This window comes from Micromesistius poutassou (assembly GCF_964030765.1).
Source record: "Micromesistius poutassou genome assembly, chromosome: 15".
Classification (NCBI taxonomy): Eukaryota; Metazoa; Chordata; class Actinopteri; order Gadiformes; family Gadidae; genus Micromesistius; species Micromesistius poutassou.
The window spans coordinates 6,728,638-6,742,946 of NC_140285.1; the positions used below are offsets into that span (position 1 = coordinate 6,728,638).

The following is a 14,309-nucleotide window of genomic DNA, read 5'->3' on the forward strand; positions in this document are numbered from 1 at the left end:
CACATAATAAACCATGCTAAAATAAAACGAAAAGAAAAAAATGAATCCTATAATCATGTATGAATACAAAAATAAAATTTCAGATGTAAAGAACATAAATATAGAAGGCAAGCTGCTTTTTCACAAGCGAAGTGGGTGACACGCATAGCACAAAGAACAGTACATCTTGTTTTGATTCGGTTGTTTTTTCTTTTGTTCACGACAAACACTGTTGAACGTCATGATGAAGTGGAGTGAAGCTCGCTGATCCTTACATACATTTCTGACTCCTCGTGGAATGTTCTTCTCCAGCTTGCAACCTGTCAACTGCCACTGACCCCCTCCGCGCCCCCACACACCTTCCAGTTTGGAAACAGTCTTTATTTTCTTCTTCAGAAACGTGGCATCATCATTCAAATTTTGCAGAAAAAGCAGAAAAAGGCACATGCCATTGAGTGAATACAACACAAAAAAAAGTAAAACAAATAAAAAGAACAGCGTGAAAGAGAAGCAAGAAGTTTGTTACATATGCATCATGAACTGTGTGTGTGTGTGTGTGTGTGTGTTACTGTATGGCAGTGTACACGATTGGCCCCCAGGCTAGGGGCCGTGTAATTCCGATGCGTCAGCAACACCAACTGACCTCCTCCTGGTAGTGATAAGCTTAGGAAAGGTTGTAAGGGAAGGAAAAGAGAAGGGTATAGTCTCGTATCCTAGACTGGTGCTGTGTGTGTGGGTGCGTGTGTATATATTCGGTGCAGGTGAGAGAGAGAGAGAGAGAGAGAGAGATGACAGTAAGTGAGAAATGTGCTGGTAACAATATCCTTTTTCAGTCACGATCGGGCTACAATCCATAGCAGGCAGCTCCAGGGACATCGCACAGGAGCAGTTCTCCGACAGAGAAGGGTTGCCGAACCAACCGGTGTTAGACAGCCACTGAACGTGTTGCACACAAATTAAAATGTGACAGTGTTCTTCTGTTGAAAGTATATACATATAGACATATATGTATACATGTATATATCTTTTTGTTTTATATAATATCTATATTTCATTCAATTTCCGTCAACAAAGTGAAAAGTGTCTCAAAAAATCCAAAAGGTAACAAATGTGACAAAGGGCATAGTTGGAAGCCATTCTATATTATTGTTGTTATTCATTTTTTTGATTATTAGTAGTAGCTTTTTAAAATTCCATATTTACAAAAAACACAACAAAGCATGCCGATAAAATAAAAGAATATAGTACAGTATTTATAGTTTTCTCTCAAAAAGTTCATTCTTTTCAGCGATTGTGCCATTTACATCATAGCCTGCACTGTACATATAGTTATTTTTTTGTATGTTTTTTAAAATTTATTTTTTCTGTGTGTATGTATGAAGGTATCACTCTAAAACAATACATCCAAGATGAACGTGAGTTAAGATAGTGGAGATATTTTGCTCCTCCTGTTTCTCTCATCGGGAATGTATTTGGTTTCAGGGTGTGTCAGCCAAACTGATTTTGGAGAGCTCCTATTGTAAACGAACCTTAGACAGTATAATCATAATCATTATCGTTATTACTATCACAGACAGGGGGTTCTGGTACAGGCAGTGTTAAACACACCAAAGGGCAGTCAATGGTGCGACTTTGGCTGTCTAGGACTTTTATGTCCAGTTCAGCCGTTTGTAATAGGACCATCACTCCTGTGTAGAAAAAAACCCACCCAAACCAAAAAGAGTCAAAAAAAGACAAAACGTTGGCTAGGTATACACCTTATAAGGAGGCAGTTGAGTATCACCTATGACTGGACACCACTCGGCTTTGTGTTTTTCTGTGTTTTTTTTCCTTTATATGAAAAAGAGTCGCGAGTGGTACTTTTGACGATAGCTGCGTCAACATTGAGCACTGCTGCCGTTGACCCCTGGAGTTCTCCTCACCTGACGTTGAGTGCAGATTCGAAACAGAAGTGAGCGATGACGGTTGAGAAAGTCAGCGAGTGCATGGAGTTAAAAAAAAATAAACCAAAGTAAAGGAGAAGAAAATAAAATGGTGCGAGCCTGGGTCCAACACCACACACAGTGTTAAAGAGGTCCCACAATAGCACAATGATACACTGACACACATGGGACTTTCAGCACTTACTCAGGCCGAGCCGCTTCCTGACTCGGGCCCCTGAGCCTGTCCTCCTTGCTCTCTGTTCACTTGGCAGTCTGGAACACTGGGGCCGCGGGGCTCTCCATCCTCCTTATCGACCCTTGGTGCTGAAATATTGATGCTCTGTTTACCTCAAAGTGATACCGCACATATCAATCAGGGTTTTCTCTGCTCTAGTGGTGACAAAACACGCCGTCCCTTCACTCATCTGTCTACCAAACCATCCAATCATAACAAGGGCTTTCCTTGGGATCTCTCTCTCTCTCTGCTAAGTAATCCAAACGTCAGAGAAGGGACACCATCAAACTATTTAATTTCTTACTCAGTGTCTTGTTAACATGTGACTCAAAGCCAAACAGTGAACTGACACCAAAAACAGGAAGTTTCAAGAAAGAGTTTAGTAACATATGCTTTCTGTATCTACCTAGAGATTCTTTTTTTTAATAACCCCCTCAACCCCCATGTGTGTCTGCACTCACACACACACACACACACACACACACACACACACACACACACACACACACACACACACAGACACACACACACACAAACCCCTCGCTTCTCTAACATAATCCTTTTCCTGTCTAGAAACCATCAGAGGGTTACCACACTAATCAACACAGACACAGCATACCCTCACTAATGCCAAACATGGGTTGGCATGAGGCATTGCCTTTGACATCACCAGCTTATTGCCATAGTAACAAGTCAAGCAAATGACTTTTGAATGCAGAGAAGTAAAGTAAAGTTAAGTAAAACCTGGATTTAGTATGGATCAGCTTAGATCGCCACCCAAAACTCTGTACAAAGTGAAGTGAAGATATGCAGCCCCTAATGCTTTCTAAACGCATTTAATGTCAGAAATAAAGAGCAGCAAAAAAAGAAATGTAACAACTTTGTATTCGTGCTTCCTTACGTCTGTTAGCCATCCTGATCACACCTCAAACCTCTTTCTCTCTCACCTCCCAATATTCTATCTCTATATACTTATGTTCTTATATAAACTTCATATAATCCATCATCACTATCGGCCATTGCTACTTCCCAGTCAGTGTCCGTCTCAAACGTATCCGCAAAGCCACGGCAGTAGTCTGGGAATATTAAGTGTCTTGCGGACTATGATTACTCATGCATGATTCCTGATCAAAACATGCCTTCATGCAAGTCATTTTGAGGCATTGAACGAGTACAATAACTAGTTATCTGCTACTCTGTTCCAACAAATCCTCTTCAAGCCAAAGTCAAAAATCGTCGATGACCCCCCTACCCGCTCAGTGTGAAAGCCCATGTAGAAAATGTCTTCTTCAATGTCAGTATAACAAAGAGGGGATGGAAAGACTTGTGACATGGGCTGAATGAAATTTTTTTTTTTTGCTGCTGAAATAATGTAAAGATGCCAGGAGCCTCAGCACAAACAAACCAAAAAGGTGATGGTTGGTTAACTTGCTCTGGCTCTCCCACTACTTTCCCCTGTGGTTCCTTTCGGTATCACTTTCTTCCACCATTTTCTTTTTCACTCTTCATTGACAAGGACGTAAACTTAGTGAAAGGAACGCAGACTGTTAACACAGTTCTTATGGAATCTTCCGGAACAGATTCCATAATGGCAGATCTTAGCTGCTGGGGGGAAGGGGAGTGGGACTCCACACGTGGTGGTGGCAGGGATGTAGCAGAGATTTCTGTCCCTTGGTAGTTGGTCCCCAAAGAAGTGTGTGTGTGTCTGTGTGCGTTTGTGTGTTTGAGTGTTTGAGTGTTTGAGAGTGTGCCATTGGCTGGCACACTTAAAGTCCTTATCTGTTGCGTTTGTTCCTCATTTCATGGTCCCTATACAGCAGAGTTCCATGGTAAACGGATTGGGTTTGGTTCGTTTGCCACTGACGTGGGAATTTGCGTCAGTGTCTGCAAGTCTGTAAACATTTTTTGTGTGTTTTTTTTTCATTTATTGATCTTTAATTGCAAATTAATTCTTTTTTCAATCTTCATGGGGTTTGGGCTCAGAATTTCATCTGTTCCTCTGTTTTTAGGATTCAGGGCAGCCAGTGAACCCTAACACTTGGATTCCCGCTCGTCTTTTTGGTTTTTGTTCTTCTCCTTCCGCCCCGCCTTGTCCTCGTTCTCCTCCTGCTTCTCCTTGTCGGGTTTGGTCACGCTGTCGTAGGATGGCAGCGAGGCCGTGGAGGGGGTGCTCTCCTTCTTCTCCTGGTTGTTCCCTCCATTCTCCAGCCTGTTGATGGCGAAGGGGAATCTCTTGAAGATGATGCCCCGCCGGATGAGGTGCACGCGGAAGGCGTTCTGGATGATCCTGGCCGACACGTCCTCCTGCCTCCGCCGCATGGTGGTGGTGATTGGCTCATAGGACACCTTGGACGGGTTGGCTGCCACAAAGCGCTCCTCCATCTGCTGCCGCAGCATGTCCAGCTCCCCACTGTCCCCGAGCACACGCTTGGTGAAGGCGAACAGGATGTCCAGGCAGTGGATGCGGTCGCCGCTCACCATGGGCAGGTCCATGGCGATCAGCTCGATGGTGTTGGGCTTCGGCACGCGCAGCGGGTGCTCAAGAGCGTCCGCAAAGTCCCCCAGCTTGGCAAAGGTGATGAACTGCGAGGCGGTGGGGTCGAACTTCTCCCAGATCTCGTAGAAGGTCTCGAAGTCGTCCTCGCTGAGTGGGTCGGCACTCTCCTCCGTGGCCACGCTGAAGTTCTCCAGGATGATGGCGATGTACATGTTGACCACGATCAGGAAGGAGATGATGATGTACATGACAAAGAAGAAGATGCCCACTGAGGGGTTGCCGCAGTCGCCCTTCACTGTGGTGCCCGGGTTCTCTAGGGTGGGGTCGCAGTCCGGGGGGTAGTTGAGGATGGGCAGCAGCAGGCCGTCCCAACCCGCCGAGGTGGTGATCATGAACAGGCAGATCATGCTGTTGCCGAACGTCTCAAAGTTGTATAGGTCGTCTATGCCGGCCCCGTGTTTCACGTAGCCAAAGTTAGACATGCCAAAGATGGAGAAGATGAACATGACCAGGAAGAGCAGGAGGCCGATGTTGAACAGGGCGGGCAATGACATCATCAGGGCGAAAAGTAAAGTTCGAATTCCCTTGGCTCCTTTGATTAGACGGAGGATGCGGCCGATTCGAGCCAACCTGATGACCCTGAACAGAGTTGGCGATACAAAGTACTTCTCAATGATCTCCGCCAGGAACATACCTAAGGGAGGCAGAGAGGGATGGATGAGAAAGGGGTAAAAAGCACTCCAAGTAAATCTCTTACACATTTAAAGTGTCTCATGTTCATGTCCACGTTTCAGAAGGCTCAGAGCCACTGCCTCCTTCCCCGTCAATACTTACCAACAATAGACAGGATGACCACCACTACGTCGAAGATGTTCCAGCCATTGGTGAAGTAGTAATGGCGCAGGGCAAAGAGCTTCAGCACAAACTCTGTGGTGAAGACCACGATGAAGATAAAGTTGACCCAGTACAGGACTAACTCTGTTTCGTCCGATTGGTCGTCCGTCTCCACCATCATGGTGACCATGTTAAGGCAGATGAGGATCATGATGGAGATGTCGAACACCTGCTGTGTCACAAAGTCAAACACCATGCCCTGGATCTTGTTCTGAGAGGGGGGAAACACAAGACACAAGTCTGCATGTTACGATCCACCGAAGGGCTTGTGCTGGTCAGTTTGACCAATGTGAACAAGCCTTTTTAATGGTCCATGAGTACCTTGTTGTAGAGCATTGCTACCACTAAAAGCAAGGAGTGGCTAAATCAATAACCGACTCAAGGGATAATGTACCTGCGGTCGAGGAATGGGTTTTTGTGGCTTTTTCGATCCCAGCTTTTTCATAGCGTTGTAGTACTTCTTCTGTTCCTCTGTCATGAAGATATCCTGACCTCCAAAGTAAAGGGTCACACAAACAAACTTGGTTACAATCTGATAAATAGCTCTAACTAAACTGAGAATGGGTCAGAAAGTAGCTTATCTTTTTCTTCTGTTGATTGAAGTTGTCAATGATCACACCAATGAAGAGATTGAGGGTGAAGAAGGAGCCGAAGATGATGAAGATGACAAAGTAGATGTACATGTAGATGTTGTCTTCATAGATGGGCTGGCTTTCCACCTGAAAGAGAAGCGTTGTGATGGATACTGTTCATCTAAAGACTTGGATAGAATAACAACACTTCAAACTTAATAAATCAACGCGGTTTCACGACTCCACGACAAAAAGGCGCATACCTGTCTTGAATCCACCGCTGCGTACATAATGTCCATCCATCCTTTGAATGTGGCCTTAAAAAACAGAAATTTGCATTAGTAGATGCATGCACACAAGTCCAAAAATACCAAACAATATCACAATTCATGAAAAATAGAAAAGCAAAATGGTTTAAAAGAAAATAATTTAACTCAAACCAAAAAATACCGGTATGCATCCTGTATTGAAGCTTGTGAATGGATAAAAGGAGATGTAGACAAATAGTGCAGACAAAGCAGAAATATGTATCACATACACAGAAAAACACAGCAATACAATCTTCTAAATCCAAACCAATAGGAAAAGTTCAACATTAGTGAAGCACAGAAAACAAAAACAAGCAAAACAACAAAATGGCCTGGCCTGAAAAATGGGATGTAGGAAGAATCTGAAGTAGACAGAGAAGAAAGAGAAAGTGAAAAGAAACAGAAAAGAGAGAGAGAGTGAGAGCGAGAGTGAGAGCGAGAGAGAGGATACTCACCACTTGCAGCAGGGCCAGGTAGCCTGCGCCCACATTGTCAAAGTTGATCTTGACATTCTTCCACCTGACCTCTGTGTAGTTGTCATTGATGAGGGCGAAGCACTCAGTCTTGTTGTTGACCACTTTGCTGGAGAACATCTCCTCGGACGTCTGGTTGAAGCAGTAGTAATACTTCCCGGCGAAGAGGTTGACCCCCATGATACTGAAAATCAGCCAAAAGATGAGGCACACCAGCAACACATTCATAATGGAGGGGATGGCTCCCACCAGCGCGTTGACTACCACCTAGACCAGACCAGGGGGGGAGAATGAGACAGACAGTGTATGAGAGCATGAACACCCAACTGGGACATCACCAACCCAACACCCCTACTCTAAACAAAAGCACCACTGCATACTGCTAGGGTATCCCGCTGAGCGCTGCTGTGTTAGTCTAGGGTCTGACACTTCATAAGTCGATTGAGACTCTGTGAGGCCGTATTGAGCTGGTAGACTCTGCTCTGCACCAGTACGCCGTGTACATAGCCGGGCATGGAGGCTGAGAAGAGAGAAGATCTTCATCGGTCCCGTTCTAATTAGAGCAGCACTGATGTGACTCTAAGACGCTCTTTGATCTGATTAAGCATGTGGCTGGATGGCCACGGGAATACTCACGCATTAGCATACATGCTCACGTACACACACACACTCAGACACGCAGGCACACGCACACAGGGTGTATGCGGATGAGCCGGGGTTTTCTTTCACACTCTTTTCGACATACTCTCACACACACACACACACACACTTTATTTACATTAACATTTAAAGGGCCTTGTTTAACTGTTGTTTGTTTAAGTATATCCATAGCAGTATGCAGTGTCCATTTACCCGGCCCCTCTAGCCGATAAATTAACGATTACACTAATCCCAATACAATCACCCCCAAAATAAAACCAAATCAAAACAACAGACTACATCCGGATACATCACCCCACACGGCTATGATGATCCAGCCCCCTAGACCTTAGCTATCCCGGTGCTGGTCAGCTCTGGTGGGACCGCTCAGCACCGGGGTAATGAAGGCTGGGCCAGCAGCTCACAGGCCAGGCAGCTGAGCATGCATGTCTGTTCTGCTGCTGCAGACTACCTTGTGGAGCCATTTTCCCTCCTCTTTTCATGCACACTACAAACAATGGTCCGGAGGGTGCTCTGCACAGGATTCTCTCAGCTCGTACACAGCAAGGCTCTCAAGGAGTAGCTCATCCTAACGGAAACGCTGTAGTGAGCATGGCATGTAGGCATTAGAACATAGGGACTGCTGTGTCAGGGATATTAAAAGGAACTGTAATCAGGGTGGGGCAGGGGTTATAGCTAGGATGAAATTGTCCGGAAAGTAAGACTTTGGATTCTGACTATGGGAAACTACTACAAAACTAAACTTTTTTTTTCAAATGGTGCAGCAGAATATACTTAATGGTAGTTAACTGTTGTGTTATTCTGTGCTGTACTGTGCAGGATATTTAATCAGTGAAGGCTGAGAGAATGACTTGCTGATTGCTGTAAGACAATAGGTTTCTTATCTAAAGGATGCATTCAAATTTGGATTTGCATTCGTAGAAAAGAGGGAAGATGGCTTTAACAAGTGCTTAATAGGCATCGGCAATCAGATATTACATGCGTGCATCATTGCATTGTGCAACCCCAATAACTGCTTGTAAATAGGTAGATAGGGAAATCAGAGGAGAGAAGTATATAAATAGCTAATGGTTGAGTTTGATACGCCATCAATGGCACATCTGTGCGGCTTATATAAGTGTTGGAATTGATTAAAATTCGACAAGACAATGTTGCCCAGTATTACGGTCTTTAAGTTCTTGTGTATTTGTGTAACGTTGAAAAGACAACAGAGCATTGGAAATATCTCAAATATTTAACGGATGAACGTCTGTTGTACAGACCATTTCCTGAAAGGTACATTAAAAGGAAGCAGAACTGAGCATAAAATTACCAGCTAGTTATCCCCTATCACTGTCATTGAGTTACATGGGCCTCAGTGTATAATCATGCCATACAACGCAAGTAGAAACGTTATTACATTTCCTCACTCTATTCAAGCATTTCCTTAATTATTTATTTATGTTTTGTTCCATTATCTTTCATCATCGGTTCAAACCGAATGGCTAGTTAAATCGATGAACATTGCTGTTACTAAAATGGTACGACAAGATTCAAATTTCTTGAAACTTGAATTACTGGGCCACCTTCACCTGCTATACCACATGCCATACCATTAGATGTACAATAACGGACATCCCCAAAGATGACTTTGTTTTTTTGACCAGTCAAGTACTTCTTATGCTTCGTAATCACGGCATCATTTCAGATGTGTTTAACGTAACGATAAAGGCTGAAGGTAAACGCTATCCACTGCCGCAAGATGGGGTTTGTGTCAGAATGATCCTTGATCATATCGGCAATGTAAGTATGTCAATTTTATTGCCTTTTTAGCCGTGAATATTAGTCAGATTTAACTCTGAATGGGGTTTTAAATAGACAGTGAACCACTGAATCTAAAGGATGTTACAGCGTTTGACTCAACATTCTTCACATGCTGGTCATTTTTGGGACGTCATTTTACAAAAGGAAACACAACATTGGTGCTTCCCTAAATGCCGCGGCACTAGCTAACATATGAGCCACCGTGGGGTCAGGACAGCAGAGCCCCACCAGCCCATTGTTGCCTCCCAGCTTCCCGTGGGAGTGGAAGGCAGCAGGGAGCCGGGACTGGCTGTGCGCGCCGCAGGGTGTTATGACATGAGACCAGGAAGGCCAGCCTACTGTGTGAAATGGCAGCCTATTATATTTCCTAAGCTTCTGCTTTTGAGCCAAGAACAGTACATCGTTTTTATAGCGCTGTGCCCGTCTGCTTGGACAGTGTTCTCGATGCTCAAATAATGAGTTCAGTTTGTTCAACTCTGGAATTACACCAAACAACCTGCTCTTATGAATACGACCCCGAGTCAGTCGCTCAGTCGGGGTGTCACAGGCCCAAACACTGGTCCTTTAGCAGAAGCTTAGCAAATAAGTTCCTCCCAAACCAGACCCACAGCAATATGTATTGTGTGGTTTCTGTCAGAAGCAGATACACCCTAGACACTCTCTCGCTCGGCAGAGTCAGGATGGATTGAGTAGTGGAGGCATTGGGGGGAGAAGAGAGAGAGAGAGAGAGAGAGAGAGAGAGAGAGAGAGAGAGAGAGAGAGAGAGAGAGAGAGAGAGAGAGAGGGTATGAGGGAAAGTGTTGGAGGGTTGGAGGTGTGTGTGGTGTGGATGGATGGGTGGGTGGATGGGTGGGGTTAAACAATATGAGATGGGAGGAGAGAGAGCGAGAGAGAGAGAGAGAGAGAGACTACAGGTGAGAACAACCAGACACAATCGCTCCACGTCACCAGTCACACTGAGGATCAATCATCAACCTGACAGTCGCTGCCGTGGATACATGCTAGATGTTGATTCTGCAGAGTTTTGGTGGGACTGGTGAGCGGTGTTGTGCACTGTGGTTCCGTGGTACCTGCTGGTTGTTCTCTGTGCTAGAGGCATTGGAAGATGGTGTGAGGAGGGAGAGAGATGGGGGAGCAGGGGGCATGTGGAGGGGGAGGTGGGGCTCTCATTTAAAAGCAGCTGTACAGAACTGACCGGAACTTGTTTAAATGCTCCATGACATGCGAGTCTGACTTTCTTAGCATAAAACCATGTTGCAGTAACTAACTTATGCCAATTAAACTAAAATAAAACTTTATATAGAAAACAAATGTTGACTCTTATTATGTGATGAGGCAGCTTTGTGTATCATGGGTTGATTATCTGTCAATTATTTTTTCTCATTTCTCAATTGATAAGAGTGGCTGGCGACAAAAATGGCATTATTCAATATCACAGCTGCATCATGACGTTTTTTTGTTCTCTTTTACAAATGTCGAGAGGCATGGGCACATGATCTGGTATGAAAAGATGACTTCCTGTCTCTGGAATTTTCCGTTCTTGTTTCTTTTCTCTTCCAAATCCCCGCCCCCACCCCAACAATGATGTGGGCGACTTTGTATTTGGTTCTGCTTGGTTTTCTACATAGATCAGTTCTAGCATGCTTTAAACTGTAGGATGGGCATGCGGAAGGTTCAGCTGCTTAGGTTTGGATCTTACCCTCATCCCTTCAAAACGTGACAAGGCTCTGAGGGGTCTCAAGGCCCTTAGTGTCCTGAGTGATTTAATGGGCCCTAGATCGGAGTAGCCCAGCGCATTAGCTACAAGGCTGACTATAGACACCTATACAAAAACAGAGAGAAGCAAAAGAGGTTCCAAGCCGTTAGAGGATAAGAGAATATTATTCACTAGGGAAGAGACGGTGGGCCCCCTGGCATGGGCAGTGACTGGCTGCCCATACACAAGCACACACGTAGGCCTACACACACACACACACACACACACACACACACACACACACACACATATCTATGCATACCCATGTATAATATTGCATTTATACATGGATATACATTGAGGAAAAAGGTCAGTGTTTAGTATAGGTTTTAGGTGCGTCAGGGATTTTCTTGTTTGTGTTAGCAGTCGGAGATGGGGGGTGTTTGTCTGTTAATTAGTGACAGACGAGACGTGAAAAGTCCTTTGATACCTGCAAAGAAACTTGGTGGTTGAGAGGGAGAGAAAGAGAGAGAGAAAGAGAACAAGGGATAGATAGATAGAGAGATAAAACACAAACAGATGATAAATTAGGAATCAGAGAAGTTTGCTACTTGTATTTTAGTACATAAAACAGACCAAGGGGACTGGCGGAGCTTGGGAGGAGGAGGAGTTGTGGGAGGGGTTGGAGGAGAGATGTTACCCTGGAGAAGTTGATAAAAACCCAACAGACTTGAGAGCCTTACCCTTGCCCCTCAAACTCTGTCTCTCCGTGTGGCCCTCGGCTTGAGGCATTAAATCCCAAACAATTTAAGACAGACAAACTAATGGAACCTAAGAGAAAGAATACAGGTAAACATGAACACATGCTTCATTTGACCTTTTTGTTTTTCATGTTTGTTTGACACATTATAAAATCACACAGCAGTCGGAATCAAGCGGAGGAGGCCACGGTAACAAAACAAAATCATTTAAAGGTATTCATAAACAGGGGGGGAGGATAGGATAAACCAACAACTTATAAGGACACAACTCCAGTGGAAGGATGGAATAGCACTGAAGTCAAGGACAGGTCACACACAGTTGTACAGTACACACACAGTAAACAGTAACAAGAGCACTCCATTTTGAAGGAACCGGTGCCACCCCCAGCACTTACGACAGCCATGAGTATGAGGAGTGTTTTATGCCGGCCAAGGCTGGTAAACAACAATGTTCAAATTAGGAAGAGCACTGGGCCTAGTTTGTTTTTGTATATTGTGGGACTTTCTAGCTGTGAGTTACATTATTACTGCTTCACAGTTGACAAAGAGGTTCAAAGTAAGAGGGCTGGGGTGTGATCGATCGGCGGCACTCAGCGTCCCCCACCATGGCTCACCATGGGAGTGACTCACCCAGTCAAGGTCTGTCTCTGACTCACTGGCGGTAATGGAGCCATGTCAGATAAGCAGGAGACGGCTGTTAGCCACCACGGAGATGGATGGAGAGGCTGGATTGTGGCCTGCTATCCATTTAGAGTCGGCCGTAAGAATGGAGCGTTAAAGTGTAAGTAAAGCCCTGTTTCAGCTCTGATTCGAACAACAGGGTTGTAGAAATGACAAGGTTTGCCAAGCTAGCTTTTGGATGGCTCCTCCGACTAAAGTTTGACTCTAAAATTATAGTACTGTGGACTACAACCTGGTCTGATCTCAAAAGGTGCTAAATAATCCCAAATTGTGTGTTAGAAAAACAAGTTAAACGTATTATCCATATAATCCTTTTGGGGTTTGAATCATGAAAAGGTTAGCAGCGACAAACATAAGCGAATTTAGCATGCTAATATTGAGGAGTGGCTATGCTAACAAGCTAACAATGATGTTAAACTAGGTTAATGAGATCACTGGTCATTGACATCACCTGGCATGTATTGCACTTTGTTTTGTTTTCTGCTCTTTTCTGCTCCCTTGGCTTGGCTCTACTCATTAAAGATGCAGCTGAAATGGCCCAGATTGGAGTGAAGATGACTCACCATCCACAGTTAATGAATCACCACCTTGCATCTAGATTAAATCGTTCTTGTTCCATATTTTCACTATACCTGTGAACCTGTCTGTACTGTGGAAGGGGGAGCATCGGGTCCTCAGTATAAGGAATAATTAAAACAGTAAAACACATGTAAAAGCACTTGTAACCAGCCACTGACACTTACTGGTCTCACCGCAATGGATACACAACATTCAAAGCTTACCATAGTCACAGAGGGAGAAACAGGCAAAATCTTCATTTTGACCAGCATCACAGTGTCAGCAACGACAACAAAAGCCTTATTTTCAATGGTCCAATTGTGGAGTCAAACGTTTCGAACCTCGTGTGGGACCGGCTTTATAAAAAGTATATGTACATGGATTTGACGGTTGACTCGGTCTTGTTGTAAGCTATCCATGAACTCCTGTGCGTTAGATAGAGATGTTTCTCTCTGTATAACACTTGGAGGATGGAGGGCAAGGTGGTTGACCAGCACGACAGGGAGACAGTAAAATAAGGATTTTGCCTTCAGCCACAGTATTTGGGGTATGGGGTGGGGTGAGGGGTGAAGGTAATTGTCACCTTTAGCCTGACCCTTTGGAGATTGCCCACCCATTGGGGGAGCCTGGCCCCCGGGGCCCCCCTCTGGACCCCCCTCTGGGCCAACAGTGTGGTAGGGGCCTCAGTGGCCTCATGGTCCGGCTCACAGAGCTCTGCAAGGTCAATGACATCTGGGGCTGTGATCCCATGACGGCGGCGCCACAAACACCCAAACAGAAACAGAACTAAATCAAAGATTAAAGTAAACAACAACAAAAAGAACACAAACCAAAACAATGCGGTAATCTGAATGACAAAAAGAAAGGAATGAATGAAGGACGGTAGTTCTCACATCATAGTTAGAAATACTGTGGTAGTTGTTTACGATAGCTTTGTCATGATTACTTTTTTACATTATGACATGTGTTTTCAACAACAAGAATTGATCAGTCAAGTGAAATGGTTTGATTACTCTAGCCAAAACAAGAGTTTATATAACTATTCAAAATAATGACATATACAATAGTTTGTCATTTGCATATTTTAGATGTATATGGCAACACACGTGGTCATATGTTGCCATATAGATCACAGAACAACATTTTGTTATGAAGATCACGAAAAAAGAAAAAATAATTCAATTAAACATAAATATACAAATAAACAAGGAGTATGAGCGGGAAAACAATCAGACAAAGAGGGAAAACGCTGGTTGAATGATGGTGCCCT

The 14,309-nt window shown here is 44.3% G+C and overlaps 1 protein-coding gene across 7 annotated transcripts in view; it reads right to left on the bottom strand.

The window, feature by feature from the left end:
* Positions 1 to 4,167: 4,167 nt before the first annotated feature.
* The window catches only part of scn8aa (sodium channel, voltage gated, type VIII, alpha subunit a), a gene marked incomplete at both ends in the record, with an annotated part of 39,760 nt that continues 29,618 nt past the window's right edge, over positions 4,168 to 14,309 (bottom strand). For all 7 annotated transcript variants that reach the window (XM_084479107.1, XM_084479104.1, XM_084479108.1 and 4 more), the window contains 7 exons: positions 4,168 to 5,327; positions 5,468 to 5,738; positions 5,922 to 6,026; positions 6,109 to 6,246; positions 6,363 to 6,416; positions 6,863 to 7,147; positions 11,043 to 11,165. In XM_084479107.1, the coding sequence (XP_084335233.1) occupies positions 4,168 to 5,327; positions 5,468 to 5,738; positions 5,922 to 6,026; positions 6,109 to 6,246; positions 6,363 to 6,416; positions 6,863 to 7,147; positions 11,043 to 11,165 (2,136 nt within the window). The remainder of the gene's footprint in view (positions 5,328 to 5,467; positions 5,739 to 5,921; positions 6,027 to 6,108; positions 6,247 to 6,362; positions 6,417 to 6,862; positions 7,148 to 11,042; positions 11,166 to 14,309) is intronic.